General features: G+C 31.7%; 1 protein-coding gene across 1 annotated transcript in view; it reads right to left on the bottom strand.

The window, feature by feature from the left end:
- The window catches only part of LOC134692229 (uncharacterized), a 50,047-nt gene that overhangs the window by 11,924 nt on the left and 12,165 nt on the right, over positions 1-25,958 (bottom strand). Inside the window, exons 2-14 of the mRNA XM_063552679.1 lie at positions 18,142-18,183; positions 17,430-17,512; positions 16,166-16,237; positions 14,749-14,878; positions 14,188-14,264; positions 13,728-13,799; positions 7,818-7,944; positions 6,604-6,726; positions 6,190-6,309; positions 4,741-4,860; positions 3,899-4,018; positions 1,995-2,117; positions 410-525 (exon numbers count right to left, since the gene is read on the bottom strand). Of these exons, the coding sequence (XP_063408749.1) occupies positions 410-525; positions 1,995-2,117; positions 3,899-4,018; positions 4,741-4,860; positions 6,190-6,309; positions 6,604-6,726; positions 7,818-7,944; positions 13,728-13,799; positions 14,188-14,264; positions 14,749-14,878; positions 16,166-16,237; positions 17,430-17,512; positions 18,142-18,183 (1,325 nt within the window). The remainder of the gene's footprint in view (positions 1-409; positions 526-1,994; positions 2,118-3,898; positions 4,019-4,740; positions 4,861-6,189; positions 6,310-6,603; positions 6,727-7,817; positions 7,945-13,727; positions 13,800-14,187; positions 14,265-14,748; positions 14,879-16,165; positions 16,238-17,429; positions 17,513-18,141; positions 18,184-25,958) is intronic.

The raw sequence follows: 25,958 nt of genomic DNA, 5'->3' as shown, positions 1-25,958 counted from the left end.
TTGACAATGTCTATTCGAAGAGTACCAATCTGCTCTATCAGCCTCTCAGTTATGTGTTATTTACATTATTATTCTGATTGTCCTATCATAATTGTCTTTTGCAGATTAATTTTATTTTAAAAGTTTTTTCTATGTACATAACAACATTACGTGTATTAAAAAAAATAGTTAAGCAAGGTGTTTTTTTTCAATTGATCTTGATCAAAAAAATCTGAGTCAAGTCAATTGGTGTAAATGCAATTCATTGTCATTTAAATTATCGATTTTTTATTAGTTTGAACGAGAGGGTTTCATTCAGGAAAATTGTCGCCCGTTTAGACATGTGAGAGAGTAAATTAGCATCCTCGTGTTAGCCAATAAAAATATTGCCTTTTAACGTGATAAGATGGCATTTGACAAATATACTTACTGTCCATTTGCGTCCAGGTCCAACACAATATGCCAACACAGATGTTTGACTATCAGGAAATAGTTCATAAACTCCATCAGGGTATGATGACTCTATATATTCACACTCAGTAACTTCTACAAGAATACCATAGTGTAAGACATGCGAATAAAATATTGAACTGCAGAATATCAAATAGTTCATATTTTATTGCTTTTTTTATGCTTGTTATCATCAGGGTGCCAACCAAGTGTGTTACACAATTTATAGATACCAAGCAACAGTTATAATAATTATGCATAATGTGTTGATGATGAATATCGACTTAAATACTATTGGTATATTTGACAATATAAAAAAGAAGATGTGGTATAAATGACAAGGAGACAACTCTCCACAAGAGACCAACATGACACAGACATTAACAACTATAGGTCACCGTACGGCCTTCAACAATGAGCAAAGCCCATACCGCATAGTCAGCTAGCATAGGCCCCGAAATGACAATGTAAAACAATACTAACGAACAAACTAACGGCCTTATTTATTTTTAAAAAGTTAACGAAAAATAAATATGTAACATATCAACAAACGACAACCACTGAATTACAGGCTCCTGACTAAGGATAGGCACATAAATACATAATCTGGCGGGGTTAAACATATTAGCGGGACCACAACCCTTCCCTAAACTGGGAGAGTGGTATATACCGTACAAATTAGAACGAACTATAGAAGTTGATTCATGATGTAGACATTGATATAGAAGTCAAACATCCCGTCAGCCTTTTCTGTACATTCAATTGACTGCACATGTGTTCAACAAAAAGATATATTACTTGCAGGTGCTATCTGTAACTTGATCAGCTTCAAGATTAAATAGGGCTTTGTATTCCTGCGACTTTGTGCAGTGGTTCTGAACACATTGGAGGTGTGCCTTTCCCGTTTCATTCATTGCTTTTGTGTTGATTTTGACGATTGTAGATAACTGTTGGTGTTAACTGTCATAACATTTTCAATTTGTTGTTATTTGTTTTTGCCAAAATCGAGGTGTTGTTAACATGTCAAGATTAAGTAAAATTATAACTCAATGTTGCAACTGTATCCCTAAATTTTACATTTTTGCCTATTATGTTTGTTTGTTTTGTTCACACGATGTTGTCAATAGAATGGAATTGTATGCGACTTTCATTACAAATGAAAGGTTAAGCTAGCTATAAATCAGGTTTTATCCACTATTTTCTACATAAAACAATGCCTAAACCAAGTCAGGAATATCACAGTTGTTTTTAATCATTCGTTTAATGTGTTTTAGCTTTTGATTTTACCCTTTGATTAGGGACGATTACGGTTTTCCACGGGGTTCGGTATTTATGTTATTTTTACTTTTTTGCGACTGTCCTATAAATGAAAGATCTAGTTAGCTATAAAATAAGGATGAATCTCTAGTTTTTACTTAGACAAATGCTTCTACCAGATGAAGTATGTAACAGTTGTTTTTCATTCGTTTGATGATTTGGAGCTTTTGATTTTGCCATTTGATAACAAAATTCCAAATTTGAATTTTCTTTGAAATTTAGTTATTTAACTTTTTACAAATACTTACTTGGTAAACACTTTGATGAAGACCACCAATAATAATCATTTGGACATGCGCATGTACTGTTTTTACAAGATAATGTCGATTTACATATATTTCTGGAATTACAGTACGCTCCATAGGGTTTTCCTTAAAAAATACCAATAAGAAACGACATAAAGACTTTAAAACAAGATTAATATACGTTTACAATCTGGTGTACTGATTTGCGGAACTTACGAATCCTAACGTGAGACAGAGATATGTAATTTTTCTTCAAAGGGCAAAACCATAACGTTTGGAATTGGATGAGAAAACAAAAGACTAAGCATGCCTTTTGTTAACTGACTGGAAGAATTAGCTTTTGAAATTTTAAAATATCGATAGTATTTGTGTTATGTTATCAGTGTTCAAGGTGGCATTTAAGGTTGGAAAGGTTTAGTTTACAAAGACTTAATTTGTAAGTACAAATTCTTCATAGAAGTGTAAACTAATGAAATGTGTCAGCTCCAAAAGAACCTGTGAGAAGGTTTGAATAAAATTTAAAACGTGTAACAAATATACAGTGCACTCTACTATTTCAATAAAAAGGATACCTAATTAAGGCAATACTGAATACAGATTATACATAAAAAGTTTAAAATAGCTGTGTCATTATTAATTGGAGTTCAATATAAATTTCAGATGAAAAACAGTTGACAAAACTTGGAATATCATATTCCGGTTTCTTATTGGAATTATAATGCAATATTAAAAATTCACTTCACAGGAGATAATAGATTGGAACGTTGCATTAATAGACGATAGTATTTTACGAACGTTATAATATTGTAAATAGATTTAAAAGAGACACGTTAAGCTTGCATACAAAAATTGAGGAAATAGCATGACCTCCTTAAGGATCAAAACGATATGATATGCATGCATCACCCACCATAGAAATCAAAACTCATTAAAATGTCAAAATCGGAATTAGGATGCTTTTTTTGTTTAAGCAGAGAAATGAGAAATTGACAACAACTATGCTGAAATCATCATGATTGTCAAAGGTTCGAGTTTGAATTCGTGCATATTTATCAATATCGAGGGGGGAAATGAAGCAGACCACCTGCTTATGGTCGTTTCCTTAATATACTTTGATATATGAGATGAAATCACTAATTAATAGTTGGTTATTAAGTAAAAGAATACCACAACAAACATCTGAAGTTGAAGTAAGGACATTTGCAAGATATTTTGTATTCTTGAATTTGAGAAGGTGCATGAGTATGAACATAAGTCAGTAATTAGTGGTGCATAATAAGTATCCATTTGAAAAACGCTTATCTCATGAATTATCAAAACACTTAACTCAACAAATGTGTTGTAGATCTCAAATTCACTAGAATTCTATGGATCTAAGTGTTAATTGAAAAATGAGTTATTGGATGACAGGACATCACAAACTAAGAGCAGTTCTCTGTAATCACCTAAATATTTCGGGACACACTAAAAAATATTTGTTTTAAACATTATTAATTCAATAGAGCCACATGAGCTTAACAAAAAATAGTATTGCACTTAGTCCCATATGTTTACCGTTTCCTTGGTAACAGTACTAAAAGTGGCAAAAAAGAGGGAAAATGCAGAGTGTACAAATAAGTCCAAATTATATCTAATAAAAATAACTCAAACAGATAATTATTGTAACTGAAAAAAAAACTGATAAATTTAACATTATATGTCTAATTGTTGGTTGCCATTGTACGATGGTTCTAATTAACGTTTTTTAACCATCAAAATCTTTTCATCTATTATTTTTGATTGTTTTGTTCCATCTTTTGTCAAAAATAGCATATAACAACCCTTTACCTCTTACACTAGTATGAGTCTTTAAACAAGTATTTATTGTCTTGGTCTGTAAAAGATCGGTATGTATAACAAATACTTACTTGGTATACACTCTGATAAAGACCAAAAATAATCTTGTGGACATAAGCATGTACTATTTTTACAAAATAATGTCGGTTTACATTGATTGGTTGAATTACAGTAAGCTCCTTGTGATTTTCCTGAAAAATACCAACAAGAAATGACATGCATAAATACCTTCAGTTTACGTGTACAGAATATTGCACTATCAAATACATAATCAATTTGGTTGTAATATTCACTTGAGTAAAGAAAAATCAGATTATTTTTCAAAACAAACATGTTTTAATTTTATTAATAAAATATTTATCATAAGAACATCCAAACTATATGTAAACGATATAGATGTTCGAATGGAATAAAATCGTATCATAAAGCTATGTTTTCCATTCGTTATCAACAATTTTTAATAGATTTAGAACATTGTATAGTTTTCTACAACCAAAATGTTTCATCATAGTTCAAATATGTTTTCTTTAAAGTTTTAATTCTTACTCTATTCATAATCTTCTAGACCGCGTGGTTATTTCGTATAAACGTGTGGTTCTTTTGAACTCAGTTCTTTATTGATCAAAACTCAATCATGGGTTCGAATTTTTGTGCTTCCTTTGGATCTATTAAGATCTCACGATAATTTGCGACCATTCCTAATGAAATCAAATATAAAGACCAATAAGCTAGCCTCTCTGTTTTCAATTTAAAAAACTCTATCGAGTGAAGAAATATCATATCATCATATATGCAGTAGTGAAACCTAACTATAATCAGTATTAATGGAGATGTTAATTAATATAAGAGATACATTTTTGTAGATTATTATTTTCCGAGAAAGTTTATTTTTTTATTATACATATATACTTACTTTCAGTACAATATTGTCCTGTCCAATAATCGTTATGGTCACATGTACAATGCTGATGATTACAATATAATGTTCTCTTACAATCTGTTGAAATCTGACAGGACTGCTGGTAGTTTTTTCCTTAAATAATATAAATGTTATTTGAAATCTTTCCTTGTTTGCATTCTTTAAACATACATGTTTTCATCATGAAGTAATTATTCCTTTTGGATGAAGACAAATTCAATTTATTAGTAAACAGGAATTATAAGGACATTTTTACAAGATGTTAACATATAATTTTCATTGTCTTTATTTATTTAACTTTCACCTGAAAATTTAAGAGTCAATGTCAGGTATTCTGTCAATTTTAAGAATTAATCCAATGCAGTATTTAAAGGCAACAGAAGTATACCGCTGTTGTAAATTCATAAATCGATATAGAAAAAAACAAATGCGGGAAACAAACAAAAACTGAGGAAAACGTATCAAATATGAGAGAACTACGACACACCAGAAACACAACACCGAAACGTAACACACACAGAAACGAACTATAATGTAACAATGACAATTTTCCTGACTTGGTACAGGGCATTTTATGAAAAAATAGTGGGTTGAACCTGGTTTTGAGGCATGCCAAACCTCCCGTTTTAATGGCAGTGTTTATTATTACATTAAAATATTAACTATACACGTAAGGGTTACAATAAATAAACAAACACACGGGAGAAAATGTAGGAAAGAGAAACAACTGAATAATATCCATCAAAAGGTAACAGGTAAAAAAATATTTAATACGCCAGACTTAACTTTGAGAGCCATACCAACTACAAAGATGAAGATCGCCGAGGACCAAAAGTTCCAAAAAGTTTGGAGGCCATGGTTATCCGCCTGGGACAAAAACATCATTATTATCAAGAATAGTACATAGTTTTGCAAACAGTAAATTAGTATATTTTAAATTCACTATTGCTCAGTTTAATGTACTTAATGCACGACAACAAAACATATGATTGTACTCTAAACTGAACAGATATGATCGTATTTATAAAATAACTGTATACACAACTTTTGAATATATTACATTTGATGTATTTGGCAAAACTTAAAGGACTTTTAGATAATACTAATTTTGTTTGAATGAAATATTCAATTAAAATTCAAAACAAATGTAGTTGAGGGAATATGCATAAGCTTCACATATACAAATTAATATTCAGCCATTGATTTACTAATAATCATATAAATGAATGTTTCATTAGAATCCGTAATTTTGATTTACTGATAAAATGTGCTTTGGTCAACGCTTTGACATCTCATTAAAAAATTATCTTAAGAAACATTCTAAATAAAGCCTTAAATTGATTTCTTTATGCACGAATGTATGCCTGGTAAATAAATGACATTAGTTATGAAATGAAGTAGGAAAAAAGGCTTAACAGCATGACTTTTCATAAAATGTCCTACTTATTATGCAAGCTGATCCATTCCAATACTCTGTATCATTACATTGGCAAGTAAGGTTGGTGCATTGTAACGATTCTTTACATTCTTTAGACTTTTCACAATGACTGTATGCAGCTTTTCCTTTAAAAAAAATCAAACTGACAGGATTACACAAGCTAAAAACTATCAAAGATTGTCGATCTTGAATTATGCATCTAAGGATAATAAGTGAATAAGCTTAAAGAAGTAATTGTCAAAATCAATATTTTGACTTGTTCAATAATCTTAAACAATAAAAGTGATGAAACATTTATAAAATAAGAAATGAAATGAAAATCAACACTTTTGAGGTTTTTTTTTCTCTCTTTTTCTTGCTCTTGTTACAATGTACCTATTACATAATTCACAATTTTAAGACATTATAAGGATACATACTAGACATGCAACGGTCATCTCCCCAATAATATGCATCTGACTGACACTTGCACGTGCCAGTCAAACATAGTAAATTGCTTCGGCATTCGTATGTAGTTGAACATGATCCATTTTCGCTATTTTCTGAAACAAATTTCAACAATGCTACCGTATAACTGTAATCAAAATTGTCTGCAGTCTGTCATATTATGTCATATTAAAAAAGTCTTTCTGAGTTTTATTACAATTGTTAGTGTTCGGCTCTTTTTTACCAAAACAACAAAATACCGTCTGAGTGATAAATTACATATCAAAAATTTAACTTAAAACTATTCCTGTTTGTATTCTCAATGTCAAATCAGTAACTTCTGGAACAAATGTCTTACCCAGAATAATTATCCAAATAAAGGTGTTCGTCCATCTGTTTTTAAAAAACTTCCTTGGGGACGTAACCAACGCATGTTTGTTTCGAGCTATCCCAATATCCTGCTAGTAAGTATGTATGATGTCGAACATGCGTATAAAATCACGAAACATTCTGTTGTTAATCAGTTCAATTTCAAAAGACTTACATTTGATAAAATGAAAGAGAAAAAAATGTATGATAAACTGTATAATAACAATCATTTTCATACTTGGTCCAATCAGATCAGTTGTAACTCAACGCCTTGAAATGTATACATTCATAACGCCCAGTGAAGAGTTGTGTGGAAAGCAGTTTCCAGACTTTAATTCATCAAAATAATAGTGTTATTTTTTTCTAAGTATTGGTCGATACCCTCGAGGACTAGCTGTATCATATTTGTGGTATCATCAGATCAGTATTCAGTGATTCAATACTGACATGATTTATCACAAACTTATCGTTACCGATCCTTTGATAGACACAAAGGTCATGAGGAAACTGGTTCCTACTCTCTCATGCAAATTTGATCAAAGAAAAGATTTGATATTTTTCGAAGGTCCCCTACTGTTTGGAAATGCCAGAATTAAAATAAAACTTCTAATTTGATTGATTTTGATTAAACTCGCACCTTGAAATCCTACTACAAATTAATATGTTGTGCATATATCAATATCTATTCTCACAAATAATTTAAAGTCGAATTTTCTCTCTTTGTTTCATATAATCACACGGTAAAAAGATGATGATTATTTATTGCTGTTGTTTTTAGTAGATGGGTCAATAATCCAAATTTGATTCCTTAACCTAAATATGTGATACAAGCACTTACGGCTGAGATGATTGCAAGTTATATTTCGATTACATAAGTGGCTACCATGACAGCATTCTTCACAGATCTGATGTTTTCCTTCAGATATTTGGCGGCCAAAAAGATTGTTAAATGTATGTACGCAAAGCTAAAAATAATGTAAAAAAAGAACAAATCTTTAAGCCTGTTCCAATTGATAATTTTATCAAATGAAAGGTGTTGAATATCATAATCAAAGAGGTTTTTTTTCCAGATTTATGCATTTAGTATAGAAAATAGACAGATAAACAGAACAACGAATTATAACAGTTACTTCAATTATTAATCCACAAATACCATTATTTGATTATTTCTCAAATAGATTTTAATTTCAGAGCTGCCGTTATTGTCCGTATACCACAATACTTGTTACGGTCACATATTGCTATGAAAAAGAAAGACTATTTTAACCGATAGACAAAATTAACATGTAAAAGAGGGACAGTCAAACTCATAAATCGAAAATAAACTGACAACGTCATGGCTAAAAATGAAAAAGATAAAACGACAAATTAAAATACACAAAACACAACATATAAAACTAAAGACTAAGCAACACGAACCCCACCTAAAACTTGGGGCGATCGTACGTGCTTCGGAAGGGTAAGTAGATCCTGCTCTAAATGTGTCACCTGTCGTGTTGCTCATGTTATAACAAACCCGGTAAATTGTCTAATTTGGAAGGTCACATTATTGAAAAGGGAACGGGATTGTAGTAACGAAGAAAGGAACATATCCAATATTATTTGTGAAACTGTAATTACATATTGAAGGACTATACAAATCCTTGGTGCACTTAGAACAAAGTTTTTGCACTAAGGACATTTAAACGATGTAATAAGACCACAAACATGGATATGAGAAGATATAAGTATATAACTCATAAATATAAAATTTAGTATCAATATATATCATAATTTTGAAGTTAAATTACTTGTTAATCAGCGCGTGTCATGCGGTACGTGACCGAAGGCTTATTGCGAATTCCCAAGCATCACTGTTCAATCAACCTTATCCAATAAACAATTGTCTTTTGATCGTTACTAATTGATAAGTTTATGTTGTTGTAGAATAGACGTAATGGTTTAGCGTAGTTTATTTTCAACTTGATGAAAAAATAATTTAATAAATAGTGATTTAGTGTTTATCAGAGTTTATATTTTGTTTTAAGGGAAATTGTAAGATACACTTTTTTCTAAAGAAGCAAATTTTGATTTATATTTTGAGGAAAAAAATACTTCTGGTATTTCATTTCCTTCTTAACAACACAGGAGTCTACATTTGTACTTATTTTCATAATACATTGAAAGACATTAGGATGGAAAAATGTGGCATCCATGGGGATCTTCAAAACCTGATTATATAATTATTATATTGTGTGGGAACGGAACTGTACGGTTTCTACATTTTTGACATTTGAAAATACAGCAAGTTGCAAGATCGAAAGTTTACCAATGGTGAAAGCAAATGATACTTTATAACGTTTCCTCCAGCAGTTCAAGTAATGAAAACATTCTATAGGTTTATATGAACACATTTAAGCTATGTTAGGCGACCATACCTTATAGTCAGCTATATATAAAAGGTCCCGACATGAACATATATGGAACAATTAAATTCGAAAACTAACAATTTACGAAAAAAAATATGACAGACATGTACCAACGACAACCACTGAACTACAAGCCACTGACTTGAGACAGTCACATAAAGAAGGTGACGTGATAAACATGTGTGTGCACGCCCAACCTTTTAAATTGAAGTGGATGTAATCATTTATAGGCAACAATACGGCCTTCAATAACGCGAAAAATCCCTCCATATAGTCGAATGATCATTAAAAGGCCCCGACATGAAAATGTGATTTTTTTAAAATATTAACGCATACATACGTTACTTTTACAGTTTAGAGGAAGAAGACGAAGAAGAATTATTTATAATACTGCAACCTGAATAAACAAATAAATACATATTTTTATATTAAATAAGTTTTTTATTCAAATGAAAGAAAGGATAAAGAAAGGATAAGCACATTCACAAGCAGATGTTATAAGACATATACTCGATTGTGAACTTAAAATGAGGTTACATTGTTTTAATCTATGAGGATCTTTAGGGGGTCCTTCATTTCTGTATTCTTAGGTCAAGGCCGGTTTTTTTCTAAAAAAATTTTTTGAATGTTTGGCTATTTTATCAATTCTTTATTTTCAAGTACCTTATTATTCTCCATTCTTTTTTTTTCAAACAATAAGTAGATTAATACATAAATTAACATCAGAAAATAAAAAAATAAAATTAAATCAGAAACATTTATTGGCGAATAATTTATTTCCTGAACAAATAAATAACAAAACTTTATGTATATATTGATGGCGATCTGATGGATACATCTGTTGTAGGGTTGTCACTGACTCAGACGTACTTATGAATATAATTATTTTCTGTGACTGTATCTTACATTAATTTGTAGGATCCTTTACTATAGATAATTTAGCAGATCTGTAACAATAACATCTTCATGCCTTATATATCATGTACTGTAATACGTCGCTAGATTAAAACTGACGTGGAAAGGTAACACATGCCCACCGATGATTGTGATTGATGTTGAATGAATCAATTATCAGTCTACTTAGATTAAGCTGTTACAATCTTGAAGTTTATACAATTAAAAAGGTCAAACCGAACATCAGGTAAGACGCTTGCACAGTTCTAAAAATGTGTTAAACACGACATAGGTTATATGACTATTTACATCAGAGAGTTCAAATATATGCTTTAAATTAAAAAAAAATAATGTGCGATATGAACTAGCACAACTCCAAAGCTTTAACGGTATCTATAATTATGATGTTACAAGAAAGATTGCGTCAGTAAGAATTCCAAAAAAAACCAGCACTGAACGGTCTAAATTTGTCAATATTTCAGATTTGACAACGGTAGTATAGTTACATTAGAGTCTGATATGTTTAAAACCAACGGCCGTTAAAATATAATAATAAATTTTGACTAAAGTAAACTGGTTGAACGTGGCTTGGTACTTATACATCCCTAAAAAAATTAAGCAATCTAAATTGTTATATTCAACAGATTTATTTTAAAGATGAGTAAGGTAAAGAAATAAAAACAGAGACTGTAATAATAAGTAGTATAACCCAGATGTGAAGCACTGCATGATGTCGAACTACATCTTTTCATTTACCCCATTTGGTGCCAAAGTTGTTAATTTTCTTATCCAGAATCTTTCCCGAGTAAGTCTATCCTCCCTAGACCAAGCAGAGTTGTGGTCAATGATAGTAATGGTCAGTCGATTGAGATCTGCCTTAGTGTGGCCAGGGGATCTCAAATGTCGACTAAGAGGGAGGTCTGGCTTGCATTGGTAGTCGCTACGATGACCGTTCATTCGTTTGTGAAACGGCTGTTCTGACTCGCCAACATACTGTTTACCACATTTACACTGTAGGAGATAAACAACATTTGTAGTCTTGCAATTAACATTGCAAAATATGGCGTATTCTGTACCAGTGGAGTGACTGTTAAAAGTCTGGGTTATCAGTATTTGTTTGCAAGTCAGACATCGTTTGTTTCCACAACCCTTACAAGAGCCCACTGACGAAGAGCCTGCTTGAGAGGATAACTCAGCTCTCACCAGCAAGTCTTTAAGGCTTTTGGGCCTACGGAAAGCCAGTACAGGTGGCTCGGGAAAGATCTTGGATAGTTTAGGATGTTTTTCGATATCTTTCCAACTTTCGCGGATAAGGTGAGATAAGTTGTCAAATTTTGGATGGTAAGTCAACACAAAAGGCACCCTCCTGTTGACCTTTTTGACTTTATATTGTAAAAGTTCATCTCGGCTGATGTTGCTAGCACGAGAAAAACCTTTATCAATGTCTTTCCTTTTGTAGCCCCGATGTTTTAGGTGACCGCGAAGTTCTTGTAGTCGTTTTTTGGCAACATCGTTGGTGGAGCAAATTCTTTTTATTCGTATGGCCTGGCTGTAGGGAATGCTCTTGGTGCAATGTTTAGGGTGACAACTTAAAGGAGACAGATATTGATGTTTGTCTGTGGGCTTCCAATACAAATCTGTAAATATGTTTCCATCCCTCAATTGCGTTGTAGTGTCAAGAAATGTGATCTTAGAGTCAGAGATTTCATATGTGAATTTTATTGAGGGATGGGCATCGTTGGCATGTTGAATAAACAAATTTAGTTCTTGTTCAGTATTATCTTGATAAAGAAAAGAATTTAGAATTCTCTGTTCTAATTTCCCCATAAAAATATTGGCATAAGACGGGGCCATCTTTGTTCCCATAGCTGTTCCATTAACTTGGAGAAAGTGTTCACCATTGAATGTGAAGTTATTGCATTTTAATACCAAAGTGAGGAGCTGGATGAGACATTCAGTTGGTGGATGTAAGGTGTTACGAGAGTTCCAGACTTCCCTACAGGCTTCAATACCATCGTCATGGGGGATGTTAGTATAGAGGGAGGTAACATCAAGCGAGACAAGGACCGTTTCAGGTGGGAGAGGGTTCAAAGATTCCATTGTTTTAATGTAATGTGTTGTGTCTTGTATATATGATGGTAAATTTTCTACATGTGGTCTGAGATGAAAGTCAATAAATTCTGATATTTTCTCTGTAGGGTGGTCATTGGCCGAAACAATTGGTCTACCTGGATTATTGACTTTATGTATTTTGGACAGAAGATAGAAACGCCCCGGCTTTGATTTTTCAGGTTTTAGATATTTAAATGTGTTTTCATCAATATGTCCCTGTTCACACATGTTTTTCAGGTTTGTGGTGATATCTTTGTTAAATTGAGGGGTGGGTTCAGAGTCTAATTTCTTATAAAATCTCTCATCAGAGAGTTGACGTTCTGCTTATATCAATTCTGAAATCTCTTAAAAAAAAACCAACAGAAATAAAAAGTCAACCAATGATTTTATGTTTAATAATTCAAAATGATATACGCTTTTTATTCTAGCATTTATATTAGAATGTATCATCCACATGAATGGGCGTAACTCCTAATATCATTCTTCAACACTAAACGAATCTTAACCCCGATCTGAAAGCTTTGAAAGTTACTTTTTATGATTGGTCTTAATTTGTCCAAAACAGTCTTAAAATATTTGATTTAACGCTAGAGCCTTCCATCTTGATTAACTTGACATGACTGAACGGACTGAACACAGCATATCTGAACAGTATCTTAAAATTTGAAAAGTCTACGTTTTTCCCTAGCTGTAAATTAAGTCGACCAAGACTTGATGAGACCAAAATGACCGTTTCAGACTTAAATCTGGCTATTAGTGAGATCAACAATAACTCTACGCAATCAAACGTGTAAGATCCAATAACACAAATTCCACTGTATCAAATTAATTGAAAGGGGTTTACTGGTACAGAGAAATGACATTTTTACTGCACCAGATGCAAATTTCTGGAATTAATGTCTCTTCAGAAATAATGTCAAACTATCTAAAGTTAAAACGTAATACAACCATTTAAGAGCTGATAAACCAAAAAGTACCTACAACAAATACAATCCATGACTAGGAATCACAGCTTTGCATGCTTGTGATACTTTTATTTAAAATATTTTTTTAATAATTTTATGACAGCAAATTAGAATCAAACAAAGTCATAAAGATATGTAGACCATGCTATGCATCATTCCATGTTCATTGTCGCGTACTGAACTTGACATGGTTCATTTATAGATAATAAGTAATATATAAACATGCAAAAATGATCAATTATATTGCAGTCAGTAAATATGTGAGACTATAACAATTATTGGTTCTTAGCAGTTTCACGTTTACTTTTATATAATTGTATATGTAAATTAACAAACATCGTAAACAATTTTTTCTAGTAATGTACTTACTGATGCTGGTTTGCACCCGAAATCGTACAGTAACTTTCCAGATTCAGTTCGGTATTTGTGCATAAAACAAACCTTTAAAAAAAAAATAACATCAAATAATATCAATTTAATTTGACTTAATGTTTTGATCGTTTACTAAAAAAATATGACACTTTAATAGAGGAATTAAAGTAGAACCACATTATTTAAGAAATTAAATCAATTTAATAATACGTACACATCTTTCGTGTAATTGTTCTTAAGGTAGACTATTTGTTCTAATTATAAACACGATAAAGTTAAAAGCTAAGATCTAATGACGTTTTTTTATGTTTCAATTATTAAACTGGATTTTTTTCATGAGTAATTATGCAAACGGTTGTTCCAACCGAATGAGATTGGTTACATTGTTCACTGGAATACATTAGTTCAGGTTTCATCATACATCAACAATAACTACTTCTTTAAACAATGATCTCACCTCTTCCTTGTTACAAGATGTATTCCTGAAGCACGCTGTAGGTGTTTCTACTCCACTACAGGAAAGACAAACTTCATCTTGTAAAACAAAATAAATATTTCCTTTCATTCTGTGCAATATATAAACAAAGTAAACTGTACAGCATTTTTAAATTGTTGCTTGGTTTTGATTAGGATATCGCAACCAGAAACCTTTGACTTGATTTTTTGGAACTCGATAATTTTACCAGACAACACTATTTCATTATTCATTCGAGAAAAGAGTTTTTTTTCTTAACAATATGATAACTAGTTTAAATGCATGCATTTAGGCTTAAAACAAAAATTAAAATAAAATTCTGAGATATTATGAAATTCAATGCAGTAAGAACAACAGGTCATCTCCCTTATTCGGTATTATTTATTAAGCTGGCTATCTGATTTTGTAAGGGTTTTGTATGTACTTTCGTTTTTATTCTTATTTTGTCCTTGGTGCTCTCTTGAAACAGTCTTTTTTTTAATAGTCTTTCTTTAAATCTGTTAAGTTTTTCATATTGTTACTTCTAAATTTCTGATCATGTACCTTGAATATGTCCAATGCATGGTAAATCAGCGTTGCAAATATGAGTATCATTACAACATTGCTGACATAGAATATGATTATGATCACTTCTTTTACCAAACAAGTGTCCTGGTTCATCTTTCAGGCAAATCTGTAGATAAAGAATAAATATAAAATAAAACAAAACAAAACAAAACAAAACAAAACAAAACAAAATATTCAAAATAAGTGCAACTAATAGCTTCAATGTTGAACATTCCGTTACATACATAATATCTTCTTATCTGATAATTTAACCTTATGACTATTTTGAAGGCATCTATCCATTGAAAATGACAATTGGTGTTCTTTGGAATCAAAGATTGAACATAAAGAGAAGATTTCAGCGCTCTAACTGTATGTGCTTGCATATTGAGTATTTATCTCCAAATTGAAACAAAATTACAGAGATTGCGTTTCCTATTGTGATACCCTTTATAATTAGTAATTCAAACAAGTAATCTGGGGTACCTAGTTGCATGTGAAAAACTTTACAACGGGTGCCAGTATAATCATTACGGATGTCTGTGTCACAGAGGAAAACGGATATGTTCCAAATGTCGCATATTTCCTCGTTCTTTTTCTACGAATGTACTACAACTGAATGGTATGTGTTACATGTACCTTTGTGCATAAGACACCAGTATAAAGGTCTGAATAATACTAATTAAAATCAAGTACAAATCAGAATTCCAAAAATCTACTTGACATGAGAAATATGATATTATTCAGTTGAGAAAAGTAACGTTTAATTTATAACAAAAAAAAATTCATAAAAAAACCAATGATGAACACTTTTGTGTAATGAATACCGCAGCAGAATAACAAACCGCCAATTCAATAGTTTTTTTTACCTATGAACCAATGAGTAACAAAATTAAAACATCATAACTATTACTTCCAATCTTATATTCAAGATAACGTCAAGCATCATCATTGTGGTGGTGTGGTACTGTCTCGATACTCGACAAGGGCTATATTTCTTTCAACGATTAGAACCATTTCACCAGTACCCATCGGGACAAAATCACTAGCACACGTACGAGACAACCTTAGTCACTGTTTGGCTTTAAATAACCCTTTATATGTCACTTGAATAATCCAGAACAGAAATTAAATATAACATTCATGAGAAAAACGTAGAAAAGCATAAAGGCCAACATACACCGATATTTTAGAATTTCGGACGGTAAATGTTTTGAACCAGTGGCAGCAGAATAGTTTCATAGTTCTTGTAACAAAATTTCTGTATCGTGATTGGAATTTTGTGTCAAAAACAGTACAAACCTATAAATTTAAACCATATATTTCCGGTAAAAGTACCGGCGTTTGTTGGCCTTTATGCTATTCATTACGAGATACATGTATAATAAATTAAATGTTTGTAAAACTTTTTTACCTCTGGATATGAACAACCCATATCATATCTTATCTGATCTCTGTCATTGGAATATTTGTGAACAAAGCATACCTGTTAAAGACATATAAAGCGTTGTGTCTTCATTATCTGTGTCATAGGAAATATATACATGTATCTATTGTGTAATTGTTTCATACATAAAGACACCTGTTCACTATTGTTATTACCTGATGTCTTTCGTTAACATTAAAGTAATACCTTTATCAGTGGTCTTTTCTGCAAATATACATTGACCTCAATGACGCCCAGGTCTAGTTTTCTTCAAATATCAACTTTCTTTTCATTTTTCTAATTGTTTCATTTTTTTTTTTGGACGCTGATGATTTTTCATAAACTTGTATACAAAGGCGGAAATTACAAGTAAAATGTTTAGCTAGCTATAAAACCAGGTTTAATAATAATAAGATAATGCCAGTATCAAGTCAGGGTTATGACAGTTGTTGTCCATTCGTTTGATGTGTTTGGGCTTTTATACATAATTTTGCCATTTGATTATGGACTTTCCGTTTTGAAGTCCATGGAGTTCGATATATTGCTTTTTTGATATCAATCTTTTTTTGAATTGTTTAATATTTGTCATTATGGGTAGAAAGTAACTGATGTAAAAACTTTGTATTTAGATCTGCGATATGATTTATTTCTGAAAGCAACTGAAATTTACACAAATTTAAGCAATTTTTAAAGTGGTGACAAATTAATTTTTCAGTTGTCAAATGAGTATATACAACCCTTTTTAACGAAATGTGTTTATTCTATGTTTAATCGCACAAAACGTTGGGTATAGTACAGTTTATGTTATTTTATCGTAAAGGCTTCATTTGTCATTTTTCATGAATGGTTAGAAAACTCTGTCATCGAAAGAGTCTAATAAACTTTGTGTGGATAGATATTGTTATCGACATACACAAACCGAATCGACTTGTTTTTAAAAGCTATGCAACACATATTTTTCTATGTAGGCAACTATAAGAAATTATATTACTTGTTTATATGTCGCCTTGAAATCAACCTCACATCTGAATTTACTTTGTTTTAATGATATACTGATCGATATGCTTAATATTTGGCATTCAAATTACGATAGACCAATATGTGCACTGTATAAACGAAATGATAATGTTAAATTTGTTGATAATCAAGTGCAGATGAAGAAATGACGTGGAACAACAAGAAACAAAGCTGTGCAATAGTCTAAGTTATCAACTAGGGACATTTTTTTTATATATATATTTTGCTTACAAACCTCCTCATTTTTACATTGAGTGATTTGTCTACACGAAGCCATATCTGGTGCATCACTGCAGGAAAGACAGAATTGACCACCATCTGCAAAAAAAAAATAACAATCCTACAATCTTCCTAATGCTTGAGAGCATATTTGAACTTGATTAAAACTGACTGATGTTACCAGAAAAATAGGTGCTGCTACAATAGGGAAGCTGAGTTAATCCATGTGTTTAAGAAGTTTGTGTCGCGCATTCTAAAGCTTCAGTTTTTTGTGTATATTGTTAGGGTGCTTTCTTAGTAGTCTTTTTTGTTTGGCTAGTATTTTTCGTCTTAAATTATGGTTTTGTATCTTCTCTCCAGCTCCCTCTTTAAGAAAGTTTTCAGATTTATTTTATTCTTTCTAAATAATGCATGGTAGTGCAAGTGCGCCGTGGCACTTGTATTTGTTGTTTTATCTTGGGTTTGTTCCATTTTCTGGTATAACATGTACACAAGACGAAAAAAGAGATTTTTACAGGTCAACCTTATTTGTGATATCTTGTCTATATAAGATTTTTACATTTTTTTTTTTAATTTTTTTTTGCACCTTGTAATTGTGTAGTACGAGAACCAATTGTGGACTTCAAAGACAGTACGAAGACTGTAGCGCCGTTTTCTTTTCTAAATAGACATTGGAAATTGGACAAAATCTTGAGCGACATATGCGTTATGCAAAATTTGATACTCACAGACATACGAAAAACAGAGAGTAATTGCTATGATGCCTTTATCTGCAACAAAACCATTGTGGAATAACATACAAACATAAGGTACTATTGAATAAATTGCCCGGAAATAATACTGAAATGGGCCATATTTTAAATGTTTATATAACAAAAGTGACACTTTATGACACTCAATAAAGCAAGTGGTGAAAAAAAATGTGTATTAAAGAAAAGTTCAACCATCAAAATTGGAAAATTCGCAGTATATCAAACATGTTATTGTCAAATTATTACATGACATTTTTCATCTTAGATTGTTTATAAGATAAGGTTAAGTTATGGTGACTTGTGGAAGGTTGTCTCGTTTGCAATCATACCACATCTTCTTTTTTTATATGTACTGATATTAATTAAGGGTTGGTGAAACTTACTTTTTTTAAATCACAAATGTACCATTGAGGTATTTGTCCCTTAAATTTGCCGAGTGAGAGCGAATTGCTTTATATGCAATAACACTACGAAAAGGCATGCAATAATATCTAAAAGTAGTTACCAGATTGTTCATATAATCACGTTAAGCTAGGCAAACCGAATGCTATTAACTACTTTTAAAATTATAAGTTATCAACATAAAATACAGAGTAATGTTATTTTTTTAATATTAGTATTAAATACAGGTAAATTGTATGTGTTATATAAATAAGGGCAATAGCCATCTGTGATGACGTCGATAAAGCACACCGAATATACGAGACGGGTCTAGATCACTCATCTGCTGATATGGCACCTGCTGATTTTGCACCATCAACCTGCCAATTTTACCCCTACATAGAACAACTAAAGTTGCTTCCCTTTGTACACTAACGGGTTGTAAATTAAAAATTAATGACATGTTACTTTATTAATTAAGTTAAATAACAGCTAGCATTAGTTATGTAAGATTGCAGGGAAGTATGATTTTAATGGTTTGTAAAATTTGAATTTACTTATAAGAGTTTTTTTTTTTTTATAGTACATAATATTGATTTGGGAAACAATAAATTGTATTAATCTTGCAACGATAAAAAAAACCAAGTGAAATGAAAACTAAATGGAGGAAATAGGTTATTTTTTTCTTAAAATTTTATTGTTTGGACACAACTAAAAGAAGTTTGCCACACAATTAATATAATTTTATCTATGATTTTATAATGAATGCAAAACGATGATTTGAGTAATTTACAAGATGTAAAAAGGGGGAGGATAGTCATTCTAAAATTTGACTTCGTTCACAGTGAACATAATTATCATGATAAATGTAGGGTATCCTTACACTTTCAATGTAATCAAGGTGTAAATGTATTTTATAATTTGTATCAATACATACAATCATTATGCATTTTATTCACATATATTTTAATAGAGGAACCTTGACATCACTAGTGTTAATTTGCTTTATCTTTTATTCTTGTGTTCCAAGATTTGCTTTTTTAATTAGTAATTACTCATTTTTTTCGATTATTCAACATAAATTGACTCTCAGTTTCGCTGTGGTGTTGTTTCAATTCGGGTGGAGACAGGACGCTACGAGAGTCTTCCAATAGATCAAAGAACTTGTTTTGTTTGTGACGATATAATTGAAACGGAGGAGCATGTATTGACTGCATGTCCGTTGTACGACGATCTTAGAGACGAACTGTATAAGATTTTAAACTTTGAAAACGAAAATTTTAGTGTATTGACGAATTCCTTGAAACTTTCATTTATTTTAGCGAGTGAAAATATTAATGTGATACAAAAATGTGTCAGAACCTGCAAACTTATTTTAGATCGTAGAAGACGGGTTTTTATACCTATAATTGATGTAAATATGTTTTAATATTTAACTTTTGTTTTATAATAGCTTTTTGGAAATTTTTTAATACATGTACTATAGTTCCTTTTTAATCCGTCTCTCATAAATTTTTTTTAGAATGGCTGTAATAATTTTAAGGTTTCCTTTTATAATGTGAATTGTGTACATGTATATTGTATTATTGATGGTTAGAAGTTAATAAATTATTATTGTATGGTTGTATTGTGTACCCCACAACACTAGCAGAAGAAGTATATTTAATTTAAACTGATACAGTAATATTAAATTAATTGATTGTGGTTTGTTTTACGTTCAGCATCAAATATTTCATGCATGCTCATGATGATATCCAATCAATAATCATTAATACAACCGGAAGGTCTTTAATCGAAATCAATGTCGACAAATTTGAAATTACACTGGAAAATGAGGGTATATTGGATAGAGAAATTGAAATTTAGCCTTGCAACAGCCCACCTCTAGACCCTGCAAGGAGAAGTTCTTCGAAGGGCTATTAACGCACAGAGAGCCTGGCACTCTATCTCATCACGAGACAAAGGATGCAAAATCTCCTTGGCTGCGTATTTATTCATCCAAAGAACGCCCAACATTCTCAGGGACTTTACTGTCGGTTCAAAGACAAAAGTGATCATATTTCTGCAGTTCCTGCGTCAGTTTTGGGGTTTAACACAAATATAATCATTCTTTAAAATATTAAAAGGGGTCTTACGGGACTTTGCTCTTATATCAGAATAAATTCAAATACAAATACAAATACTTTATTGGCACAAACACAATTACAATAATTGGCAAAGGCCCATATTTCAGTACATTATAACAAAATAATTAAATATGTTACAGTTTTAAAAGAAGCCAAATTCATATTTCTGTATACCAGATATTTATGTAGATAAGAACTTGTCACTTTCAGGACTTTCAAAGAATTACTATTAATGCAGCTTTTAATATTAAGCTGATTTTCACAACAACATGTAGGAAGTATATTTGATATAATAGTTTTAACGTTTATTCTGTAGTAAAATTTTTTTTTTTTCACATTTCAGTAAAAAGTGATTTTCATCTTCTACCTCACCCGATTTACATACATTACAAACTCGTTCATCGGTGCATGGGTAAACCTAAATGTCGCCCTTTTCAATAGCAAGATTGTGTGCACTTAATCTTATTTTACACAGAGATGACCTTTCTAATTTATTACTTAACACATCAACATTCAAATTCAAATTCTTTATTAACTTTGAGCCTTACGGCTCATCAGTTTAATCAAGTACCAGTACAGTGTATATGTTCCAGACCGTATGAGTATTTGGACCGTAAGCGTACGGTCTGGACCGTATGCGTACTTTTTCAAAATACTCATACGGTCGGACCGTACGCGTATGGTCTGACTAATATTAAGAAGTTAGTCAAGTTTATTAGATACAAATCATATAACAGATCAACACAACTTAACTCTAAAATTAATATAAAAAGTTCAATTGTAATTGAAAAACAAACTTTAGAGTTTAATTACTTAAAAAAAGAACGCTACTTAAATCTCTTATAATTAGCATGTCGATGTAATACATTACATTTTTTTTCTGTATTTAATTATGCTCACTGAAATTGAAGATATCGGAAGTAAGCATAATGTGGGAGGACAATTGTTTTATAATATTATAATGCAAAGCTTAGGAACATGCATGAACTGAAAACATGTAAATGTAAACAAATATTACGTTACTTGTGGTAGCAAGTGTCACCTAGTGCGAGAGTACAAAAATAGGATTCAGATGTACAGCTCAACTAATATTTAATTTCAACTGTTCGCTTGTTCACTTTATCCATCTAATTGCAATAATAACAATTTGTAAAACTAAAAACAAAGATTTCGATGAATGTTTGTTTAAATTTAATCTATTTGACTCAATAACATGTATTGTCAGCTGGACCGTATGCGTATACTCATACGGTCCGACCGTACGCGTATGGTCGGACCGTATGGGTATAGGTATACGGTCCGGACCGTACGCGTACGGTCCAAATACTCATATGGTCTGGAACATATACATATGGCATATTACAAACAATATAAACAATATGCATAATAAACAATAGATGACGTCAGAAGTTTTATCAATACAATATATCTTTTATTACAATAAACTGTTTCTTGATTTAAAAGAGAAATGTATATACTTCCCCAAGTTACAAAGCTGTTTTGTGTTTTCACCTGATAATCTATACTATTAAACGAGAAGACCTCATTTTGGGTGTCGCTTCTCTTCTTTCCACAATAAATTAATCATCATGCCTCTGTGTCCTATGGGTACAGTGCATAATCACATTTGTCATCCATTCATATGATTATTCGGATTAAGTTATTTTGGGTGAAAAACGAGAAAAAAGACGTCCGGATATGTTTCCGTCATTGGGCGAAATTTTAAGTCAGATTAGACTTCCGGTTTGCGTTTTTCTTTTTACTTTGAAACAAATACCTATACTACGAATAAAGTGTATTTTTCTGTCTGATATAATTTTCAAGTATCCGCGGCAGTCACAGGGTTTATTTAATAGACAGGGTCTGAATAATCAATCAATGACCGCTGTGCATCAATTATTACACTGAGAATTGACTGTAAAAAGAAAATACACTTTCGGGACGTCTGGAACGGGTGTTTATCAGATCGAAATTTCAGGATTGACCATTTCGGGATCCGGGATTTCTTTTTTTTTGAATTTCGGGATGTCGAGATATTTAATTTGTAAAATAAATTCAGAACCTCAGGATTTCATGTTTTTAAGCCTGGGATATTTGGATCAGGGCCCCTCCGCAGTGGCGGATCCAGAAATTTTCATACGCAGGGGCCCGTTGACTGCCTAAGTGGGGCCCGCTCCGGTCATGCTTCAGTGATTCCCTATATAAGCAACCAATTATTTTCCAAAAAAAGGGGGGGGGCGGGCCCCCTAAATCCGACCCCCCTTTAATGAAAGTTTATTATATACAGATAAGCGCTAAAATTATTCATGTGTCATTAAAATTAATAGAGAACAAACAACAAAAAGTGGAAAAAGAAGGAGTCGGGCTAGAAAATCAATTATCCTGTCCCAAATTACCTATGACTTTTGATACCTTTTCTGAAATTCTCAAGTCACTAAATGTTTTACAAAAAAAGAAGATGTGGTATGAATATCAATGAGAAAGCTCTCCACAAGAGACTAAAATGACACCGAAATTAACATTGAAAGGTCACCTTACGGCCTTCAACAATAAGCAAAAGCCGATACTGCATAGTCTGATATAAAATGCCCCGAAATGATAATGTAAAACAATTCAAACGAGAAAACTAACAGCCTTATTTGTGTACAAAAAATGAACGAAAAACAAATATCACTGAACCATTGAATTACGGGCTCCTGACTGGAATGTTCAAAATACATGTACACTAAATGTATGTTCATAATGAAATTAATAGAAAACAAAAAATGGGAATTTTGGAAATAAAGCAGGAGGGTTAAAAAAACATTTTCCTGTCCCAAAGTACCTTTTAGTACTTTTAATTTTTCCTGAAATTCTCAAGTCATTAAATCTTTTACAAAATTCTTCCTACAACACTTTACATCCTTTCAAATACGCTCTGAATGCCCGCGATTTCGCGGGTTTGTTCTAGTAATTCTAATAATTTAAAAGTTGATAGCTTAGACCAGTAATATTTTTTTATATATTTTTTTCGCAAATCAGTATATCTACTACATTGAAGAATAAAATGAAATTCATCCTCTATTACTCCTAAATCACAAAAAATACAATTTCTTTCATTTCTATTAGTACCAACATAACGTCCAGTTTCAATACAAAGGTTATGTGAAGACAAACGAATCCTTGTTATACATTTACGAAAAAGTACAGGAATGCATTTCTGTAAATAAAATTGCAAAACTACATTTGTTACAACATACTTATATAATCTACACTTTGAAGAAGAATCTAATAAAAATTGTAACTCTTGGTTAGCTTGATCAAACAAACGCTGTCTTATCAAAGGTAAATATGAGCTGTCTACATTTAACAAACATAAGAACTACGCTGACTTGAATTATGAAATTGTTGATAAAGTTTTAGTTTGGATGAATCGTGCATTTTTGATGATTGATCCTGTGTGCACTGATCAATTTATCGTTGTTTAATACTTGTTAAACATTGTTTAATATAGATAACTCCCCACCCCCCCTTCCCCCCAGCTAGGTTTGAAAATCCTAGATTGTTTGAAATAGAATACATTTATTTGTGCACGGGTTGGTTTTTTTTCAGTTGCCAGAAAAATTTGGATACAAGTGTGTTTTCAGACCTTAACATAATTATGTTAAAAAAACTTTTCTTTTATGATTTCATATGGATTTTTTCCAAAATGGAATTGTCTCCCGAATTATCAAAAACACCACAAATCTCACTACAATACAGTCATATCGGACTTACTAATATATCAAATAATTTTTCAAAAAGTTTACAAGGATTATCCAATCAAATTGTTTTCTTAATCTTAAAACATGCTTTCCTAGCTTTTTGCATTGGTAAGGATACCGCTAAATGTAAGTTGCCATTACACTTTAACATTATTCCTGAGTAACAATATTAAATTGCGATAAAAGATGACACTATGATGTAGATGTGGTTAAATATTTTCTGCACAAGACATGATGAATATATTGTAAAATTATACTGAATTCTTTCGGTATTTTTTTTTTGAAAGATGAACCATATATATATAAAGTGTCTCTTTTGGACCTTTCTTTACTTCTAACCTCATCGGCTGATATGACTTCTTCCTATAAACAATTCTGATAGTGTCTCTATTGATCCTTTCTTTATTTATAACATCACCTGCTGATATGACCCCTTCATATAGACACCATACAAAGTGTCCCTGTTGACCCTTTCTTTACTTATAACATCATCTTTTCATATGACCCCTTCGTGAAGACACCAAAGACAGTGTCTCTATTGACCCTTTATTTACTTAAAACATCACCTGCTGACATGATCCCTTCCTAAAGACAACATAGAAAGTGTCTGTATTGATCCTTTGTTTACTTAAGACATCACCTGCTGATATGACCCCTTCCTATAGACATTATAGAAAGTGTCTCTATTGATCCTTTCTTTACTTATAACATCACCTGCTGATATGACCCCTTCCTATAGACATTATAGAAAGTGTCTCTATTGATCCTTTCTTTGCTTATAACATCACCTGCTGATATGACCCCTTCATAAAGACACCATAGAAAGTGTCTCTATTGATCCTTTCTTTAATTATAACATCACCTGCTGATATGACCCCTTCCTATAGACACCATATAAAGTGTCTCTATTGATCCTTTGTTTACTTATAACATCACCTGCTGATATGACCCCTTCATAAAGACACCATAGAAAGTGTCTTTATTGATCCTTTCTCTACTTATAACATCTCCTGCTGATATGACCCCTTCGTATAGACACCATAAAAAGTGTCTCTAATGATCTTTTCTTTACTTATAACATCACCCGCTGATATGACTGCTTCATATAAACACCATAGAAAGTGTCTCTATTGATCCTTTGTTTACTTATGACATCACCTGCTGATATGACACTTTCCTATAGACACCATAGAAAGTGTCTCTATTGACCCTTTCTTTACTTATAACATCACCTGCTGATATGACCCCTTTCTATAGACATCATAAAAAGGGTCTCTATTGATCCTTTCTTTACTTATAACATCACCTGCTGATATGACCTCTTCATATAGACACCATAAAAAGTGTCCCTGTTTACCCTTTTTTTACTTCTAGCATCACCTGCTGATATGACACCTTCCTATAGACATCATAGAAAGTGTCTCTATTGATCCTTTCTTAATTTAGAACATCACCGGCAGATAAGACCCCTTCCTATAGACAACATGGAAAGTGTCTCTATTGATCCTTTCTTTACTTATAACATCACCTGCTGAAATGACCC

Source organism: Mytilus trossulus, chromosome 12 (genome assembly GCF_036588685.1).
Source record: "Mytilus trossulus isolate FHL-02 chromosome 12, PNRI_Mtr1.1.1.hap1, whole genome shotgun sequence".
Taxonomy (NCBI): Eukaryota; Metazoa; Mollusca; class Bivalvia; order Mytilida; family Mytilidae; genus Mytilus; species Mytilus trossulus.
Note: the sequence above shows the minus strand (reverse complement) of the source record. Positions and strands in the feature narration are given on the sequence as shown.